General features: G+C 36.0%; 1 protein-coding gene across 14 annotated transcripts in view; it reads right to left on the reverse strand.

Annotated features, from left to right (window-relative positions):
- The window catches only part of TENM1 (teneurin transmembrane protein 1), an 813855-nt gene that overhangs the window by 180732 nt on the left and 611215 nt on the right, over positions 1–21908 (reverse strand). For 11 of the 14 annotated variants that reach the window (XM_028482674.2, XM_028482669.2, XM_028482663.2 and 8 more), the window contains 3 exons: positions 10830–11015; positions 9311–9334; positions 7302–7448 (listed from right to left, as the gene is read on the reverse strand). In XM_028482674.2, the coding sequence (XP_028338475.1) occupies positions 7302–7448; positions 9311–9334; positions 10830–11015 (357 nt within the window). The remainder of the gene's footprint in view (positions 1–7301; positions 7449–9310; positions 9335–10829; positions 11016–21908) is intronic. The other 3 variants (XM_028482671.2, XM_028482672.2, XM_028482670.2) reach the window with 3 other exon arrangements.

Consider the following 21908-nt stretch of genomic DNA (forward strand, 5'->3'; position numbering starts at 1 on the left):
TCACATGCTATCATAATCATATCAGCAGAGTGCTTAGTAGCTAGCACTCTCGATAAATGTTAGCTCCTGCCATTAACCAAATTATAGATTGTACAGACTACAAGGAGTCTAGGGATAGAGTCCTAGGGGTAGATGCCAATGGTCTGCAGTGGCAGCTTAAAATGTTCAGACTCACTTCGATTTAAGTTGCCTTATCACTGGCCAGAGGGCAGTTAACTTTTCTGTAGCATATTCAGTTCGTTAGAATGTGTTCATTTTGTGAACTCTGCTTGGTTAGGTTGTCAGATAGGTAGGAATCTATGTGGCTCTAAACAGACACTAATGCTACAGTAAATCTTTATTCATTGAATTTCACAAATTCAGAATTTGTTATCATTTGGACAGGGGCTGGACTGAAGCTTAACCTTTTCAGCATCGATAGGATAGAGCGTCTACCAAGCAAATTAATAGTGAAAAAGAAATTGAAGGGCTGATCATTCCAGTGATTCAGTTGAACAAAATCTTCTCGGGCATTTTAGAAACCTACAAACAATGGACTCATTACAAATCATTCATAAATTTTTACTAAAGCAGGCCCTCTACTAGGCACTCCTGGTAGCTTAGTTGTTGCCATTATATGCATTGAAGGTAATATGACTGTATTTCCTTTGGAAATAGCCTCTAATTCATCTTTTTTCATTTATTCAGGCTGACTTTCACCCTCGTATTTTGCTGTATTGGTAAAAAGAAAGTGGGAGAAGTTCAAGTGCACTTAGTACTGGAACTGCCCAAGTCACTGTTATTGCTATAACCTATACATTTACTTTTTCTGCATCAGGACAGTAAATTGTTTATATGCCACTAATGTTCACATCCTCCCCACCTGCCATCAATGGCTTCCCAAATTGCTCAGAATAAAAGCCTGTGTCCTGACCAAGACCTACTTCCTCACAGTCTGGTTCTTTACCGTCTCTCTCTTACCTCTCTGACCTCACCTCCCATTACCATATCCCACAACCCTCTTCCCCACTGTTCCTACGCCTGGAATCTTCTTTTCTCCAATGTCAGTATGGCTCACCCCTCACCTCCTTTAAGTCTTTACTCAAATGCCACCTTCTCAGTAAGGCTTCCTCTGGCCACATTATTTAAAATGCCACCTCTGTCACACACTCCCTATCCTTTTATAACCTGCTTAAAAAACAATTTCTCCATAACACTTACCATCTTCTATCAGACTATTTAAAAATTTTTTCAGTTTATTGTCTGCCTCTCAAAACTAGAATATAAGATCCATGGAACACGGATTTAGTCTTTTTTATTCATTGCTATTTCCTCAATGACTAGAATAGTGCCTGACCCCAAGTAAGTTTTCAATAAATATTTATTGAATGAATAAATGGATGTCCTAAAAGTCCTATTTTTAGGACATTTATAAATGCACCTAGAGACTAACAGATGTTCAATGAATGCATCAAAATATGTTAAGTTACAAATAGATTCTTCATTGATACCACACCTTTATCACACACTTTATATTACTGTATTTCAAACATTCTCATGCATTTTCACCACTACAAAGTAGGAAGATGTCAAGTATTACTAGTCTTAGTCGATAAATAATGTGACAGATCCAGTTATAGAGGGGTTAACTGAGTTATAGAGTTTAGATGTTCCAACTTCCACTCGTATCTGGAATCACTTGGCAGTTTAGGCTCTCATAACTAAGTGATGATCTTCTAATAAATGGGTTCCTTGGAAATGAGGGGGGTATGGTCAGAAGAGAATAATTAGGAATATGCTTTCTGTTGCCAGGTCTTTTTTCCCAGCCAAATCTTAAAAGTAAATGCGGAGAGGGGCCCTTAAACAGAGCAAATGTTACCAATTCATTGCTCCTTCTATTTCATTTTCCTATTTATTAAACCCTGCAGCATGCTGGTGACATTCAAAACATGAGGCTTATTGATCCATGAGCTTATATGTGTTCATAATTCACCCATGGTGCTGATTTCTAGATCTAGAAACACTGCATCATGAAACAGGCTTGCAAATAGCTATTGTTCTTAATGAATGGTGACTTGTTATGAAGAATGATTCCTAGAAGATCATTATCTTTTAGGCAATTAACTTATTGATTTTACCAATGAATATGAATATAGACCACCGGAAGAGTTTATATAAGAGAAGCTTGGACAAACATGTGACAAACACTTAAAAGATCAGGGGGAGAAGGACTGTTTTGATTAAACATTCTTACTGTACATCTTTTTAACCTCCGTGACAATCGTTCCACAGTATCAGAAGTCACCTTCCTTCCTCTGTGACTCGAGGGACTAAACTAATCTTTGATAGCTGAAGATCTTAAAAAATTTACAATGTTCTGTATAATCTGGCCAGTGCCTACCTTTATATTCTCATCTCCCACCAATCTCTCCCTGACTCATGTAGTCCAGCCACAGTGACTTACCTTTCACTTTCTAGAAGAGTCTAGTATATTTCCACCTCAGGGCATTTGTACATGCTGTTTCCCTGGCCTGGAACATTCTTCCCCTGACTCATGTGAGGCCTCCCTTGCCACATAGACTTGGTTAGGTCCTGCTATACATGTTTATAGCACTCTAAAAACTTTATAGCACTCTAAACAATTGTAAATATATAGTTATTTGTGTGGTTTCTTGTTTAATACCTAAACCATAAGCTCCATGAAGGCAGAAACTAGTTTGAAATTTTCTCCTCAGTGTCAAGCACAATACTCGGCACAAAGTAGTAATGAATGAATGGAAAATTGGGTGCCCAATCTGAAATGTTTGGCTGAAAGGTAAATATTTGAGTCAAACATTTGGATCAGCTCTATCCAACAGAACTTTCTCCATTGATAGGAATGCTCTAGATGTGCACCAACACAGTAGTCACTAGCCTCATGTGACTGTTGAGCACTTGAGATGTGGCTAGTGCAACTGAGAAATGGAATTTTTAATGTTATTTAAATTGTATTTAAATAGTCATATGTGGCTAGTGGCTACCATATCAGACAATACAGATTTTGGTATCTCCAAATAGATGTCGGATGGTCTATAAACTTAGCCAAAGAATACAAAGAAGTTGGAAACTTTTATGAAGTCCAACTTATCATTTTTTTCCTATTGTGGTTTCTTTCCTAGCTTTTATGTTTAAGCAGTCCTTTCCAATCTTGAGATCTACCACCTATATTTTCTCCTAATTGTGTTTGAGTTTTCTTTTGCCTTCAACTCATTAATCAGCTGGAGTGTTTTTATTTATTTTATTCTTTTGGAATATGATATGAATTGAAAATCTACGTTTTTTTTCCTTAATAGTTGTCTCAGCACCACCTATTTCATAATGTTTCTTTTCCCCACTGATTTTTTTTTTTATTACCCCCACTGATTTTTGATGCTGGTTTTATAATATCCTAAATATTTGTACCGGGGTGTGTTCCTGAAGTTTTTATTCGGTTGTACTGATCTGTCTATGCTTACATCAGTACCATTTTGTTTTAATTATCATAGTTTTAAAATATTATTTTAACATCTGATAGTTCTAGCTTGCTCTCACTATTCTTTGTTTTAGCTATTCTGAGTCAGTTAATATAATGTCTAAACTTTCTTTCTCATGTCAATTCATATGTGCATGTAATGTATGGTGATTATATTTTTCAAACCCTAAATCAGGACACATGATGAACACATGAAAATGTGGTCACCATAAGGTTAAGTCTCCTCTTCCAAGCACAAGGTTGTGTCCATGGTATGTGCTTGTTGACTAAAGGGATACATGAGGTCAAGACATTTGATAGATTTGTGATTTCTGTAGTAATTAGTTCTTAAATATACAATGTAAAAGACAGTTTTCAATTTTTTTGCATGTTAAGAAAAGAATCCAAGGGTTATTCTTAGTTCTGTTTTTATTATTCAAGGAGCTCTTAGGTAGCTCCTAGGCCTGTGTCACCCACATATTCAATGAGCCCAATTAGTTACTAAGAGTCACAATGCATTGAATCAGAGTGTAACTAAAGTCAAAGCTTCAGGAAGTAGCAGTAATACTAATGAGTATTCAAAGCTGATTAGAATGCAAAAAAAAAAAAATCCTGCCATTCTTTAAGTATCAGCAATGATATGGAGTAATCAGGAAGAGCTACTTGAAGCAACTGCTTGAAAGTGATTTTTTTTTTTTTTTTGACTGGGAAGATTTCTTAAGAACTAACATTAAAAAAATTAGGACCACTTTTTTTTCCCCCAAAAGGTTCAATTGGCACTTTCTGATTTAATTAAAACTCACACACATACATGCACAAACAAGTATGCAACTATTAATCATTAGGCATATACAATCATTCTGGATGGCTGGAAATGAAGCCAGCCATTCTGGATAGCTGGAAAGCTGAGACCACCAAATGAAGGGCATTTAATATATTCTTAGGGATGTTACTTAAACAGTATAAAAATGGATTTATTGTCCAAAATCTTAGTCATGAGGCTTTCAGAGGTTATTTAATCCATCTTTCCATCTCAAAGTAGAACTAAATATTTATTTGTCATCAGTATCATCTTAATCCTACCAAAGGAAAAAATGGTAATTGAATATCTCAAGGAGCCTCCCCCTGCTACCCCCTAAAGAGACAATCATAAAAATGTACTAAACTCACATCAGCGTCTTTGATTTTTGATTCCCACATAGATACACAGTTTTAGAGGAATGTTCATAGGCCAACACACATTCAGCAACATCTCCTCTACCTTTTGTATCTATATACACCACAAATATTGAAAATTGATAATCCATTATTTCATTAATATTTAATTGGCTCCCTTGAGGTGACCTTGAGGCCATAGAAAATGCTTGACAATTATTCAATTATTTTTATCAAGCTGTACTTTATTAAGCAGGAAACTTATTTTAGCTCAACCCTGAGTCAGAAATTATACTTGGGACTTCCCTGGTGGGACAGTGGTTAAGATTCCGCCTGCCAATGCAGGGGACACAGGTTCGAGCCCTGGTGCAGGAAGATCCCACATGCCACGGAGCAACCAAGGCCGTGCACCACAACTACTGAGCCTGTGCTCTAGAGCCCGCGAGCCACAACTACTGAAGCCCGCATGCCTAGAGCCCGTGCTCCGCAACAAAGAGTAGCCCCTGCTCTCCGCAACTAGAGAAAGCCCGCGTGCAGCAACAAAGACCCAACGCAGCCAAAAACAAATAAATAGAGAAGGAAAAAAAGAAAGAAATTATACTTGCATAGGTTGTTAATGTATTTTCTAAGCATAACATTTTAATCAATATATCAACTGAGAAATCTCCATTACTGCCTCCAATCTTTTTTGGAATGAAGCAGACCACCTAGGTTTACACCCTGGCTCTATCGTTTACTTTCTATGTGATCTTGAGCAGTTTATTTAACTTCTCGGTGCCTCAGTTTCCTAATTTGTAAAGTAGTGTTAATAGTAGTTTCTACCTCATGAGGATTAAGTGAAATTATTCACATAACGGACTCAGCACAGTGCCTTGTACATAGTAAACCCTGAATACAAGTGAGCTAATATTATTAGTAATTATATTGGGCATCAAACTATGGACTCTGGGTCATACTTAACATGTAACAAGGAAACAATATAGACAGGATATAATTTAGTGCTTGATTGTATGGTGCATATGATAAACACCATGGTAGGTTGGGGTGGTGGATGTCAGAGGTATCATGGGAGATATGGCTTGAGTTGGGACTTAAATGATGAACTGAGAATGATGGGTGTAGAAGATGAGTCTTGAAAAAAACAAAAAAAGAAAATGAGTCTTGGCGGACCACAGAAGTCAAGTAAATGGTTGATAAGTGTACCATTTAATTGAAAATCTCACTCTGGCCTCCCCAACAAAAATTTCAAATTAGATAGGAAGTAAACAGTCTCTTCAGAAAATGGTCTATTATCCTAAATTTAGTGTGTGTGTGTGTGTGTGTGTGTGTGTGTTTGTGTGTGTGTTTGTGTGCACGTGTGAGTTGATTGGTGTAGTTTATCATCCTTTCAGTAGTGCACGTGAATTATCTTGTTTAATTCTTATAACAACCCTATTAGACAGTTATTATTATTATCAGCTATTATAATAATAATAATATAATAATAATATCGGTTATTATTATTATTGAAGCACAGAGATAGCAAGAAACTTTTCCCAAACCCTACAGCCAGAAGTACATAGCAGAGCTAATATTTGACCCCAGAAATTCTAACTTCAAAGCCCTGTGCTCTTAACCAGAAAGTTGCTTCTACTTAAAATTCATAAAGTCTTATAACTTTTAAAGGTAAAGTGTTAGCCAGAACAATAAAAGAGGACACTTTTACACCTAATTTGGTGCTTAAACGATGATTGCTACCTTATTGTTTTAAGCCCCATTTGGATTCAAATGACAAGGTATATAATTGTCTAAGCACAAATAGAAACCTTGAGGAGTCAAATTTAACAACCTACTTCATTTTAAGTTAATATACAGAAATTAGAAATAATTTTTTTTTTTGTCAGTTTCATGTTTTCTTCAGTAGAAAGTGAGAGGAAAGTGAGGATTTCTTGTTTTAGGCTCATTCAGAGGTGATTTGGCTGTTTTGAGGCCTGACTGTACAATGTATTAGATGCCTTTGTTTGCTTGATTAAAACAGAAGTGGTTACCCTGAGGCCTTGGAGCCACACATGGCTTTCTAAAACATGTGCAGCTCTTGAATTAAATGTAAAATATTCTACTGTGAATTGTCATGATGCTGTGTCCTTTGAAAGATGTAAAGTGGTACTAAAAGGTAAAGACACAAGAGGGAGCTCTAAATAACTAAGAACAAAGAAAACTACCTCACGATGTGTATAGTGCAAGCTACACTAGCATCTGACAGTTTAGACAGTGGTATGCTGATTTAATTTAGTAGAATAAATGCCACAGATATGGGAGGCAGCATGGTTGTAACAATTAAGAAAACAGAAACTGAAGTCATATAGCCCTGAATTGGAACCTTGGTTCCGTTACTTTCTAGCTGTGTGATCCTGGAAAAGTCACTTACCATCCCCACTCCAAGCATTAGTTTTCCCATTTGTAAACAGGGAAAATAGTACCTATACCTGATAGCATTCTTGTGAGAACTAAATGAGATATAATACATGGAAAGAGTTTGGAATATTGCCTGCTTACTGTAAATATTCAACAAATTGAGATTTACAAAATAGTATGACTTTATAAGGATTCCTAATTTTCACTCTTGGCCAGATTGGTTATCACTGTGCTAGAGGCTGGGCTATTCCTTTCTTTTATGAACATTTAATAAATAACTCACCTCCATCATTGTCCAAGTTATCTCCACAAAGCATTTCCATGACAACATTGCAGCCTGTCCCACTCCAACCCACCTGACACACACAGTGCCAACCATTTTGATCTAGGGTACATCGCCCATTTCCAAAGCAGAGCCCCGGGCAGCCATCTGAAAAGACAGCAGAGAGTAACAAATTCAGAGACATCAGAATGGGATTGGTCAACAATGATGTATCTGCCTAGAGGGAAAAATCGAATCATCTGGGCTCCATTCAGATGAGGTGTTGAATAAATGGAAGAGGAGCTTGCTTGCTTATACCACCTTCCCAGGGAACTTGTTATCCTTTACTCTGCTGTGCTTTTCCTTAGAGAGCCAATTAAACATTATTAATGCTAACCCCAATTCCCAGCCTCTGATTCAGACAGGATAAAAACTATGATGGGGACAAGACATGTTTTTTGTTTCTTTTCGAAAAAGGTATCTCCTCATCTCAATCAAAACTGGATGGATGATATTTTATCTAGTTATGGCCAAAAAGTTGGGAAAAGACAGCAGTTTCTATGAAGAGATACTTCTCCTAACTACTGCTACTCTGTGCTGATTTTTCCCTTGTGATATGTTGCTTTAGGACTTAGGTATGTTGGTATACAGTTCAGACCATACCATTAATTGCCCACATGGTGACTTAGAAATGTGCTGCAGTTGCTTTACATCTATTCAGCTCTTCTCTTGAGGATTATTATTGATCTGAAAGCTAAGGACTGATTTTTTTACTTATCTGGTATCTCTCTCAGAAACTAGCATAATAGTATACCTGTAGTAAGTGCTTAACAAATATTTATGGAATTAATGCACACCAAATTTAGACTTTCAGAATTCTAGAGAATAACTGGATAAATATAGTCAAGAGGAAATTATAATGCTTAAATGACTTCTATCCATTGATAACCCTAACCACAAACACTAACGATGGTCTCTATTTAGACTTTTAATTTCTCAGGGATGACCTACTCTTTCTACCAGTGGTTCAGAGATAGGCTATTCCAAAGGGCAACTCTGCATGTCCCAAGTGCTCAGTGGGCAGATGAACAGAGAGAGCAATAATGGCATATAGCTTCTGGAAATTTCCCCAGTAGCAAAGCAGGACCAGATCTGGATTTTACAGGAGAGAGTCCAATCAATATTCTTTCCATCTTCTGTCTTTGAAAGAAAATTCCAGAAGTATAAAAAGCAAAAGAATTTTTTTTTTAAATCTGTAGAAGTAATCTAGTGTTTCTTGCAAACGGTTTTCCTAGCAACTCTCAACAGACCAGAGGAAGAAAAGACTTTAAAATAAAATGACAGATGGCTGTTAGAAAATATGAAAAGATTATATATATATTGCTCACGCACATGTATAAGATTAAGAAAGAAATTTATCTAGTTCCATTCTCATGCACATACAGCGGATAAAGAGAAATTAGGGATAATTTGAGTAGGACATTTTCAACCTTCTGAGGCTGAGGTAATGAAAGGCACCAGGAAATCTGACAGAAAAACCCTTGCAGTCTCTATCGAATGCAGATCCCTGGTGGGGATGGATGATGAGGTACTAACAGGGGAATAATTCTTCTGCCCTTGTAAGGATACCCTACACGGACTTAAAGCTATATTGTTATGTTAGAGAAAAAGTTAAGCTGTCTACCTAAACCTAGTTCATTTAATAATTACCTCTCTGTCATATAAACAGACACACACACACACACACACACACACCCCCCTCGACATCAAGACAAAGAAAAATAATTCTTAAAACTGCTTATCAGTCTATTAAACTCTATGGCAAAAAATGAATCTTTGATATTGGGAAAGCAAATTACTTTTAAATCTATTACAGCATGAACCTGACAATATTGCACTTAAGTAAGACTGCCAACATTAAAAACAACAACAACAAACAACACCCAAACCCCACCAACACTTCCTTTCCCACGTGCATATTTTCGGTTTAAAATATTTTTCTGTTATAAAACTGGAGAGAACGGGCTTACCTCGGACAGCATCTAAGTAGTGAGCTAAAAAGGGGGGAAAAGAGTGATTGAATGAATTTCTGGGAGACCAAAGCTATACAACAAGTACTAATGGTTTACCATCTGTTGCCTGGGAGAACAGCAAACTGTGAATTCTGAAATGCCTGCAGCTCAAAAGTTGGTACACTGGCCTGTGTAGTGTGTGAATAATATTTTCTGTGGGAAAGATATTAATGGCTTTTCTGCAAGAAACTGTATTAGGCTTCCTAAAAAAGTGTCATATTTCATTAAAAGTATAAGAACTGCATTTTTATATTTCAGTAATAACTCATGAAAGAGTGCTAGCTTGAACTTCTTATTAGTAATATCTTTAGAAGGGAGTTCTGGAGTAACCACCTTTGGTAATCATGAATCTCACCTCTCACCACCTTTTTAATGAATCTTAAGTATTTTCCACAGTCACAGAACAAGACTGACTGTAGTTGAGTAGTAATGCAGTTTATTAAAATTATATGTTATATATATTATATATATTATACATTACTTTGGCAGGTTCCAACCATTATAACAAAAATCACCTAAAAATGAAAGCTGTAGTACAGCTTTTTGTAGAGGGGAAAAAAAGCCCATAAACAATGAATTGTGTATCCAGAGGCCCACGCTTGCTTTTGCACTGTATGAATTTTCTGTGTGCTCATAGAATGACACTGGAACATTCTGTGACCCACTTTCCTTAGCTGAACAATGGTAATCATACTTGTCCCTCTGTATATGCAGGGAACCTTTGTGGCAGATACATGTGTGTGTCAAGGGCTTTGATATTTTTCTCAGAAAAAGTACTTTATAAATGAAACTTTCATTATTAGTAGTGTTTTTTTATGGTGTGAAGACCACGTGATAGATTAATTATTACATAGACTTTCTCACACCCACAGGTGTTCTCCCAGGAAGCAGCCTGAAAATTAGTGAAATTGGTGACAAGGGATGAGAGAGGGTGGATGCCTCAGTACGAACTCTCTATACTACCCAATAAACAATTCAACACAGATGTTCTATTGATGGCAGGTCAGGAGTGTCTTCCTTAAAGACAGCCCTTAATGATATTGAATGGCCCCTGATAAAGTAGCCCCATTTAATGAAACTGCCTCTAAGTGCTTTCAACCAAAACAACCTATACTTTTCACAAGGAAAAATGGCCAGTGAATGTTACCTTTACAACAAAAGCACTTTTCCTATTAACTAATGACACTATATTCTAATGTATCATCTTTCATTTGAGTAACTCAAAGCACTTGAAAGCAGAAAATATAAAGAATAATGAAGTAATGAGAAAGGAAAAGACACAGAAATAAGTGAGATATTATCAACAAAACAGGAAACCTCCCAGTTAAGGAAACTTTCAAACTTATGGCCACAGCCCTCCTACTTCTTTCCTCTTCCCCATCTCAAATTCTACAAACAGTTTGGTGATTGACTTGCTAGACTGCTTTACTTCTTCAATTAATCCAATTTACTTTGTTCAAAGTATGGTGGTACTTACCGATTGTGCAGTGGTCGCCCTCCCATCCAGGGCTACACTCACATTTTCCATCTTTGCATTGGCCATGCTCAGCACAATGAGAATGACAGGAGCGTTCTTCACATGTTGGTCCTACCCAACCTTCTTCGCATTGGCAAATTCCCCTTGAGCAGACTCCATGGCTACCACACTCCATGGTACAGAGCTCTGTGGGGAATTCAAAGAAGATGTATTTACATATTTTATTACAACCAGAGTCTACTCGTTCAAAAACACATTAGAATTACCAAAATCTCAGTCTATACCTGTATTTAAAATATATAAACAAAATGTCACAAAGCCCTCTAGCGTTTGAGTGAATGTACAAGGAACTCTGTTAAAAAAAGGTAGTTATATCTCTATGTATAAAATAAACTCTAAATTATATTGCTTTTGAGCAGTCCACAAAATGATAACAGCACTCAAGGCTTAGAAATGAAGTCAGTGCCAAACAAATGTCAAGCAGTTTTCACTAAACATTCATTAAGATTACAGATAATGTTGTAGGGATTTTGTGATGCTACAAGAAATCACTGGGGAAAACACACAGTGCCCTAACTTCATTCGGGTTTTACAATCAGAAAGATGATAACTTTCTAATAAAATTCATAATATACAAGAGGTAAAGCTGCCAGTGACAGTAATCAACTGCTTTCTCTGATCATACTAACAATATTTGCATTTATTTTAAGGATTTAAAATGACTCTTGGTTGATTAAAACACACAGTCTTCTTATCTCAAAATGCCATTCAATATTTAGCCAATATAATCAAGGTGTATTATTAGCTCTGCCCAGTTTCTCTCTTCTGTATCCCTGACTTTTTTTTTGAGAAACACTGAATATTAATAAAATCATGACAGTAGAAAACCAAAATAAAAGTTTGGCTAGCTTGTTTCTTCATAAAATTCCCTTGCTGGAGGAACAGAACGGAGATAAAAGCCTATCGAAAGAATGCAATAGGTTTTGGGTACAATTGGCCACATATCCTTGAATGGAAAAGAGGGTGTTCTGGAAGCCAAGTTGTCTATCTTTCATAGTCTCAAATTCTGAAATTGGTTTTATATATTGATAGATATTGACATATGATGATATAAGTATTACCCTATATTACATGTAACAAAGATCTTCATATGTAACAAAGGTTTCTACTCTATAGATAGCAGAGGTATTTTTCAGTAGGTGAGAATATTCTTCTGATAAAGCCATGATTATGAATTTTATTACTATCTGGATCAATATATTCACTAATTCATTCACAAGTATTCTTTGAGGGTCAAGATATCATAGAAAGAGTAAACGGTTTAGAATAAGAATTCCTCTGCATAAAAGCTGCGTATCCTTAGGCAAATTACTAACATGCTTTCTTAATCTCTGCTTGTGTAACTACACAATGAAAGTAATAATATTTACACCTGACAGGGTCATTGGGCAGTTTGAGATATATTTTGGAGGTAGAACCAATATGAATTCCTTAAGAGGGGACATAGGAAATGAAGAAAAGGAAAAAATAAAAGTTTTGGCTTAAACAAATGGGTGGATAATGCTGCCACTAACAAAATGGAGAAGGATAAAGGAAGAATAAGATGGAAGATCAAACAGATTAACATTGAGATAACGTATAGATAGCCAAATGAAGATGTCAATTAAGCAGTAAGATATATGAATTTGACAGGCCAGGGCTAGAGATATGAAATTGGCAACCATTAGCATATAGGTGGTATTTAGCATCTAAGTTTGAGACCAGATGATATCCCCTAAGGAATGAGCCCTGAGGTGTTCCGTGATTTAAAGATAAGGTAGAAAAAGAGGAACCATCAAAGGAGACTGGGAAGGAGAGGGCAGTGAGTGATAGGAGGAAATCTAATAGATTGTGGTATAGCTAAAGCCAAAAGAGGACACTTTTTCAAGAAGTGGGTAGTTATCACAGGGACAGAGTAAAGGGCCAAAGTAGGTGATTAAACAGTTAATCCCACTAGGGGATTGTAAGTAAAGAAAAAAGTATAGGAGACCCCTATAAGTTAATGATCACTCAAGAAAGCAGGTTTGCTTAACCACAAAACCAAGCAGGCTTGCTTAGCAACAAAACCAGGTAACAGAAACATGAGACATGCCCCCAAACAATAAAACAATGGTGGCATGAGACCCACATCCTTCCCAGTGAGCTCAGTAAGTTAATGATTACTAGGACACGCTCCTCTGCGCGCACTAAAAACAAAAATATAAGGAAAACGTGACATTATACTAAAACCTGAAATGATTTAACATATTTTAGTATATGTTACTGCCTTTTTGCTCATTTCCATTGCACCATGACAGTCCCAGCTTGACCATGTAGGGACAAGAAAACTCCCCCACCCGACGAGGAGGAGGAACTGATGACAATGGAATTTTGATGTTTATTCAAGAATGAGGAAGAGGGCTTCCCTGGTGGCGCAGTGGTTGAGAATCCGCCTGCTGATTGAGGGGACACGGGTTCGTGCCCCGGTCCGGGAAGATCCCACATGCCGCGGAGCAGCTGGGCCCGTGAGCCATGGCCGCTGAGCCTGCGCATCCGGGGCCTGTGCCCCGCAACGGGAGAGGCCACAACAGTGAGAGGCCCGCGTACCACAAAAAAAAAAAAAAAAAAAAGAATGAGGAAGAAGGTGGTTTTCTCCCCCTCCCCACTTTTCCTTTGATTATAAAACTGTAGCCCACTAAGTTCTTGGGGTGCGGCACCCTCTCGCCCACCTGCTTGTAAGCCTCACAACTGTCCTATTCTAATAAATCACTTCTTATCTATCACTTTGCCTCTTGCTGAATTCTTTCTGCATTGAGACATAAAGAACTGGAGCTCCTCGGAGCCCCTGAAGTGCCACCTAATGGTTTCAGTTTCATAAAAAATATTGCTCAGAGGTCAAGTGAGACATGGGCAGAGAAGTACCCATTGGATTTACCACATGGAAATTGTTGGTAACTTTAGGAAGAGCTGTATTGATAAAGTGGTAGTTGTAAAGCCAGATTGCACTGGGTGGAAGAGTGAATAGAAAACTGTGTGTGGGATCACCAGGTTGTGAGAAAAGTCTAGGACCCAGACAATACCAAAAAGGGGGGACTTAGCCTAATAAATGGTAGCTCAAGTAGGTTAATCTTGAATTCACACCAACACTCTATATCTTGATTTTGAATCTATGATTGATAATCTGGATTTTAAAATTCCATTCTTATAGTGAATTTGATATTGTAATTCTGCTCCCCTTAATGGCCTCCCTCAAGACACTAAAAGCTGAACTGAAAGGGCCTTTCTAAGATTAGAAAGCTAAATTGGTCAAAGCCAATCAAGCCAGAGCTGACTGAAACAATGAGAGGCAAACATTTTGCATATATTGCTTTATACAACTATAAATTTTAGACATAGGAGTACATCATTCTGATGATTTCCTGAAAAGTAGTAGGACTAGATGAAATAGTATTCATCTAGTATTCATTCACTGTTCAGAACTAGATGAACAGTATTGGCAAAATGGCAGACTAGGCTATCTTTAAACCACCTTGATATAAACCCTTAGAAATGCTGAATATAATGTAATAATTTTTAAAGTTGCATGTCTTAGCTCACAAGAAAGAGAAATTCTCAAACGCTGGAAGCAAAGAGGATGCTAACAGTCAAAGATGTAAGCATATAAGTCAACCCTCTGGCAGTGTAGAGGGGTTATTATACCCAGTAATGACCAGCGGCTTGGGTATCTGTGTCCACAAAGGGAAAAGAGATGAGGTCTTTGGCCCATTTAAGATGGGGAGCTGGATGGAAACTCCTGCAGAAAGCAAGGACAGCCCCTGAAAAGCTTCAATCTCAATGAGATGGGGACTAATAAACTATCCACTAGCCCAGAGAGATGGCAAAGAAGCATTGACTATATAATAGTAACAACAACAACATCAACAACAATAACAATTGGGGGCTTAGAAAACAGTAGTGAAATAAAATATTACCTTATCATAATACATGCAGTGGAGTGCCCTGTGTTCAATATTTCTAAAGCCTTGTAGTTTTCAGGAGTTAGGTAAGAGATACTTTGTCAAGTATGCATATAAAAATGTAAAGGTGGAGCTCTGTTTCTAGTGATTGTGACCTAAGTAATTTTTACTATTCTCTTCTGATGAGAACTAGAAAATCTAGACAAAATATATTTTAAAATTTGTTGGATGTTACTACTAGAATTCACAAAAGGGTAAAGAATTGCTGGGCCAAGTTCCAGGAGAAAACGAAAACCCAGAGAGGTGTCTGATATTTTTGAATGCTTCTTTTCTAGAAGTGTCTGTCAATTCTGGTAGATGCAGCTGGAAGGCTCAAAGGTTGGGTAAAGCTTTTGTCAGTCTCATGGGGACAGAATAAATACTTGACTGGATAATGGCTAGGAAATTTCCAATACTGAAGAAAACAGCAAGCCAAATATTGAAGCAAAACTGAAGGAACAAAAAAGAGAAAAAGGCAGATTCACAATTATAGTCAGAGACTTTTATGACCCCCTTTCTCGTTAACTAACTGACAGAACAAGCAGACGACTTAGAAAGAATATGGAATATTTGACCAACATGATTAACAAGTTTGATCCAGTTGATACATACAGAACGCTGCATTAAATAACTACAACACACACAGAAATTCCAAGTGCACATAGAACGTTTACAAATATTGACCACATGCTAGGCTATAAAGCAAGTCTCAATGTATTTCTAAGTATTGAAATTATATATAGCATGTTTTCTACCTACTATGGAATTAAACTTGAAATCAGTAATAAAAGATAATTATAAAATCCATATAATTTGGAAATTAAGAAATAGACTTTTGAATGAACTATAGAACAGAGAAGAAATCATCATGGAAATAGGAAAATATTTTGAAATGAATGAAAATGAAGGTACCACATATCAAATTTTGTGTAATGTAACTCAGTCCCTATGTATAGGAAAATTTATAAAGTAGAAAGGAAAACCATCTGGAAAACAATGACCCAAGCATCCAATTTAAAAAAATTAGAAAAAGAAGAGCAAAGGAAACTCCAAGAGGGTATAAGGAAGAAAATAATAAGAGCTGAGATTAATTAAATAAGAACAAACATATGATAGAAAGGATCAACAAAGCCAATACTTGATGATTTGCATAGACTAATAAAACTGATAAATCCCTGATGGGGACTGACCAAGAAGAAAATACAGAAGACCCAAATAACTAATATCGGGAATGAAAAAAATGACATTGTTGCAGATCCTTCAGACATAAAACATCATAAGAGGATATCACAAACAACTTTTTGTCAATACATTTAAAACTTTCAGTGGAATGGAAAAATCCCTAGAAAAATACAGCTTACAATAATAAACACAAGAAAAACAAGAAACTGAATAGTTTCTATAAAAAAACCTTAATAAACAATGAAAAATACTCCCTCGCCCACAAACAATTACAGTCTCAGATGACTTCATTTGTAAATATACCAAACTTTTAAGGAAGAAAAATTGCCAATCTTGAATAAACTTTTCCAAAGAATAGAAAAAGAGAAAACACTTCACAAATATGCTTTATGAGTCCAACATAACCTTGATGTAAAATTCTGACAAGTATATTATAAGAAAAAATACAGGCCAATCTCACTCATAAATACGGATGCAAAAACTCTAAACAAAACATTAACACAGTAAAACTGGTATTACACAACAGGAAATTGTATAATGACCAATTTGTGCTTATTCTAGAAATGCAAAATTGCATTAAAACTTGAAAATCAATCATTGTAATTCATCATATATATGGAATAAAAGAGAAAACTCATATGATCATCTCCACAGATATATAATGAGTATTTGATAAAATACTAAACATTCATTTGTGATAAAAACTTATAGCAAATTAAGACCAAAAGGAACTTTAACTGATACAGATTAGCTGCAAAAACCCCACAGCAAACACTATTTAGTACTGAGATGTTGAATTCTTTTCTTCTATTACTGAGACGGAGAAAAGATGCCTATGATCATCACTTCTATACAACATAATTCTAGAGGTCCTAACCAGTGCAATAATGCAAGAAAAAGAAAAAAAAGTATAAAAATTGAAAAGCAATAAATAAAATAATCATATGGTAGTTCTATTTTTAGTTTTTTAAGGAACCTCCATACTGTTCTCCATAGTGGCTGTATCAATTTATATTCCCACCAACAGTGCAAGAGGGTTCCCTTTTCTCCACACCCTGTCCAGCATTTATTGTTAGTGGATTTAAAAAAAAATTTATTTATTTAATTTATCTATTTTTGGCTGCATTGGTTCTTTGTTGCTGCTCGCGGGCTTTCTCTAGTTGTGGTGAGTGGGGGCTGCTCTTCGTTGTGGTGCATGGGCTTCTCACTGCAGTGGCTTCTCTTGTTGCAGAGCACGGGCTCCAGGTGCGCAGGCTTCAGTAGTTGTGGCATGCGGGCTCAGTAGTTGTGGCTCACGGGCTCTAGAGCACAGGCTCAGTAGTTGTGGCGCACGGGCTTAGTTGCTCTGCGGCATGTGGGATCTTCCTGGACCAGGGCTTGAACCCATGTCCCCTGCACTGGCAGGTGGATTCTTAACCACTGTGCCACCAGGGAAGCCAATTAGTGGATTTTTTGATGATGGCCATTCTGACCAGTGTGAGATGATACCTCATTGTAGCTTTGATTTGCATTTCTCTAATGTTTAGAGATGTTGAGCATCCTTTCAATCCCACTACTGGGCATATACCCTGAGAAAACCATAATTCAAAAAGAGTCATATACCACAATGTTCATTGCAGCACTATTTACAATAGCCAGGACATGGAAGCAACCTAAGTGTCCATCAACAGACGAATGGATATAGAAGCTGTGGCACATATATACAACGGAATATTACCCAGCCATAAGAAGAAACGAAATTGAGTTATTTGTAGTGAGGTGGATAGACCTCGAGTCTGTCATACAGAGCGAAGTAAGTCAGAAAGAGAAAAACAAATACTGTATGCTAACACATATTTATGGAATCAAAAAAAAAAAGGTTCTGAAGAACCTAGGGGCAGGACAGGAATAAAGACGCAGATGCGCAAGAGGGAGGGGATATGGGGATATATGTATACGTATAGCTGATTCACTTTGTTATACAGCAGAAACTAACACAACATTGTAAAGCAATTATACTCCAGTAAAGATGTTAAAAAAATGCTTAAAAATTCATTATTCACGGATAGTATGATTGTGCATGTACAAACTACAAAAAGAATCTGTATAAATTATTAGAATTAATATGTGAATTTAGCAAGATCTCTAGATACATGGTTAATATAGATAAAAAAGCTATTTCTATATATCAACAGCAAACAATGAGAAAATTTTAAAATACCATTTACAATAGCATCACAATATCATATACCTAGTAATAATTTTAACAAAATATTTGCAAGACCTATACTGGAAAACTATAACACTTTATGAGAGAAACTAGAGAAGACCTGGATAAATGGAAAGCTATAACATGTTCGTGAATTGAAAAACTCAAAATTAAAGATGCCAATTTACCCCAAATTCTTCTGCAGATTCAATGCAACCCCAATCAATATCTTGGCAGTTGTGTGTGTGTTTGTGTGTGTTTGTACATTTATGTGAATTTTGATCAGCCAAAGAAAGAAGCAGAATAAAGTGAGACGATGTACTCTAGCTGATAGCAAGACTTACTATAAAGCTATGTTAATTTAGACAGTGGGCTTTGGTACAATGGCAAATAGACCACTGAGAGTAAATAGAGTCCTAAAACAGATCCATACATATAAGGATACTTGATTTATGGTAAAGGTGGTACTGTAGGCAAGTGGGAAATGACTACTGTTTTATATTAAATGGTTCTGGGAAACTGAATATCCATTAAGAAAAAAATTCATCTTTACCTCACCCCATATACAAAATCAACTCCAGATAGAATGTACTAAACATAAACTGATAAAGCTTCTAGAACAACATAAGAAAACAATTGCATGATCTTAGGGTATAAACATTTTTTTTAACTGTACACAAAAATGCTAACCATAAAGGTAAAAGACAATAAATTGGACTATATCAAAATTAAGAATTTCTTTTCATCAAAAGATAGAGAAAAAAACATGCTATCAGTGGTAGAGTATATTCACAGTGGTTACCAGGTGTTTCTTACTTGGATAGTTTGCTGTGCTGTACAGTTAGGACTTTTGTCCTTTTCTGTACAGTTAGGACTTTTGTCCTTTTCTCTGTGCGTGTGTTATATTTTAATGAAATGTTAAGAAATTAAAGATAATGACCACGGACTTCCCTAGTGGTCCAGTGGTTAAGAATCCACCTTCCAATGCATGGGATGTGGGTTCGATCCCTGGTCGGGGAACTAAGATCCCACATGCCACGGGGCAACTAAGTCACGTGCCGCAACTACTGAGCCCGCGTGCTCTAGAGCCCACGCGCCATAACTAGAGAGCCCGCATGCTCTGGAGGCCACACGCCACAACTAGAGAGAAGCCCACGCACTGCAATGAAGAGCCCGCGCACCGCAACGAAAGATCTGACATGCCACAACGAAGATCCTGTGTGCCTCATCTAAGACCCAAAGCAGCCAAATAAATTAATTAATTAAAAAAATTAAACCTCCCTTTAAAAAAAATAAAGATAATGACCAAAAGAAAATAAACAGAATATATAACTTCCTAACCAGAAAAAGAGAAATAAGAATGAAGATAACCCAGTCAATCAGAGCAAAGGCAGAAAAAGGGTAAAAGTCAATGAAAAAATAAATGATGTAAATAGGAGACACAAAAGAAGATTATAGGATATAACTCCAAACATGTCAGTAATCCTAGTAAATAAAAACAAATTGAACTTGCAATTTAAGAGTGAGACTCTGGAACTGAGTGAAGAAGAAAATCTAGTTATGTTCCTTCTGTTAATAAGAGATGTGCTGAAACACACTAATACAGGAAAGTTAGCAATAAGGGAAAAAAGGCACTGTAGTAAAGTACCAAGAGAAACTTGATATAGTTATAATATTATCAGATGAAATAGATTTCAAGGTATAAAACATTATTATGGATAGAGACATTATAAAATGATAAAAGGATTAATTCACCAGGAAGATGTAACAATCCTGATCCTGTAAGAAAATACAGCTTCAAGATATATAAAGCAAAACTCGACATACTTATAATAAGACAAATTGAAAATTTCAACATCAGGAATAAGAAGATAAAAAATTAGTGGATGTAGAAAATTTGAATAGTACAATTAACAACTTTAATATAATGGGCGTATATAGAACCCCAAACGTATGACTATACAATACATATTCTATTCAAGAACACACAGAATACCCACAAAACTGGCAATTATTAGTTCACAAAGCAAGGCTCAACAAATGACAAAGATTCTACACCATACAGATCATGCTGTTTCAGCAAAATGTACTAAAATTAGAAAACAATAAATAAAAAGCAAAAGAAAAAATGCAGAAAAGTGTTCCTTAAAAATACACTTTAAAATAATTTATGAATCACATAAAAATTATATTGGAAATTAGGAACTGAATAACAAGGAAAATACTATTTATAAAAACCTGTGGGATACAGCTTAGACAGTAACTTAGAGGAAATGTACAGCTTTTCATACATTTAGTAGAAAAGAAGAACAACTGAAAATTAATGAAGAAAGCATCCAACCCAAGGAGTTAGAAAAAAGACTACATATAAGTAGAAGGGAGGAAACAACAAAAGTAAGAGCTAAAGTTAATGAAATGAGAAACAAAGAAACAATAAAGAAGATGAACTAAACCAAAATCTGTGTCTTTGACATGAATAATAAAATAGAGAAAGCTTTGACAAAGTAGAACAAGAAATAAAGAAAGGAAATGATACAAGTAAGCATTAAAGATTAAAATATAAAAATAAATGAGAGAGTGCTATGAACAACTTTATGCCAGTAAGTTTGAAACCTTAGATGAAGCAGATTATTTTTCAAGAAAAAAAAATGGATTTGAGAAGAAATAGCCTGAATACACCTTAAAGACATTGAAAATGGCCCAGATGGTTTTACAGGTGTATTTAGCCAAACTTCTAAGAGACAGCTAGATAATCTCTATTTTAAGTCACACCAGAGAACACAAAAAGAGAAAAGACTTCCTGAATCATTTTATGAGACTACTATAATCTAGTTCTAAAATAAGGTAAGTAAAGAAGAAGGGACTTTTTTGTAGGCCAATCTCACTTATAAACATGGCTGCAAAAATCTCCAATAAAAGATCTGAAAATCAAACCAGCAATGCACACACACGCGCGCACACACACGTGCACACACACACACACACACACACACACACACACACACACATATAGAAAATTACAACCAAGTAGGCATGACTGCTAGGATGGTTTAACTTTTGAAAATCTATTAATGCAATTCATCATTGAATTAATCCGTTTCACTTTAATCTCATTTCATAATGTATTAAAGAAAAATTATCATCTTATATATGGAAAGATTATTATATAATATTATATATTTATAAAATAGCTCTTATTTATGATGTAATCTCTTAGCAAAATAGAACTAGAAGGGAATTTACTGAATATGATAAAGGTGATTTACCAAAATCCTAAAGTAAGTGTCAAACTTAGTAATAAGATAATAGAGTTCCCTTAAAGTCAGAAGTACTACAATTAACTGCTGCTTCGAATTCAATGTGGTACTGGAGAACTTAGCTAGCACAGTAAGGCAACCAAAAATATAAAATGTTTAATGACTGGAAAGGAAGACACAAAATTGGATATACAGGTAAACTATGGAAACAGGAAGAGAGGATGGCAAAGTTATTGTAAACAAGATCAACAGAAAAAAATCAACAGCCTGCCTGTATATCAGGAACAGCCAATTAGAACATGTAATTTTTTTAAAAAGATCTCATTCATAATAATAACAAATCTAGCAAAAAAAAGTTAAACATTCTTTTTTTTTTTTTTTTTTTTTTTTGTGGTACGCGGGCCTCTCACTGTTGTGGCCTCTCCCGTTGCGGAGCACA

This window comes from Physeter macrocephalus, chromosome 21 (assembly GCF_002837175.3).
Source record: "Physeter macrocephalus isolate SW-GA chromosome 21, ASM283717v5, whole genome shotgun sequence".
Classification (NCBI taxonomy): Eukaryota; Metazoa; Chordata; class Mammalia; order Artiodactyla; family Physeteridae; genus Physeter; species Physeter macrocephalus.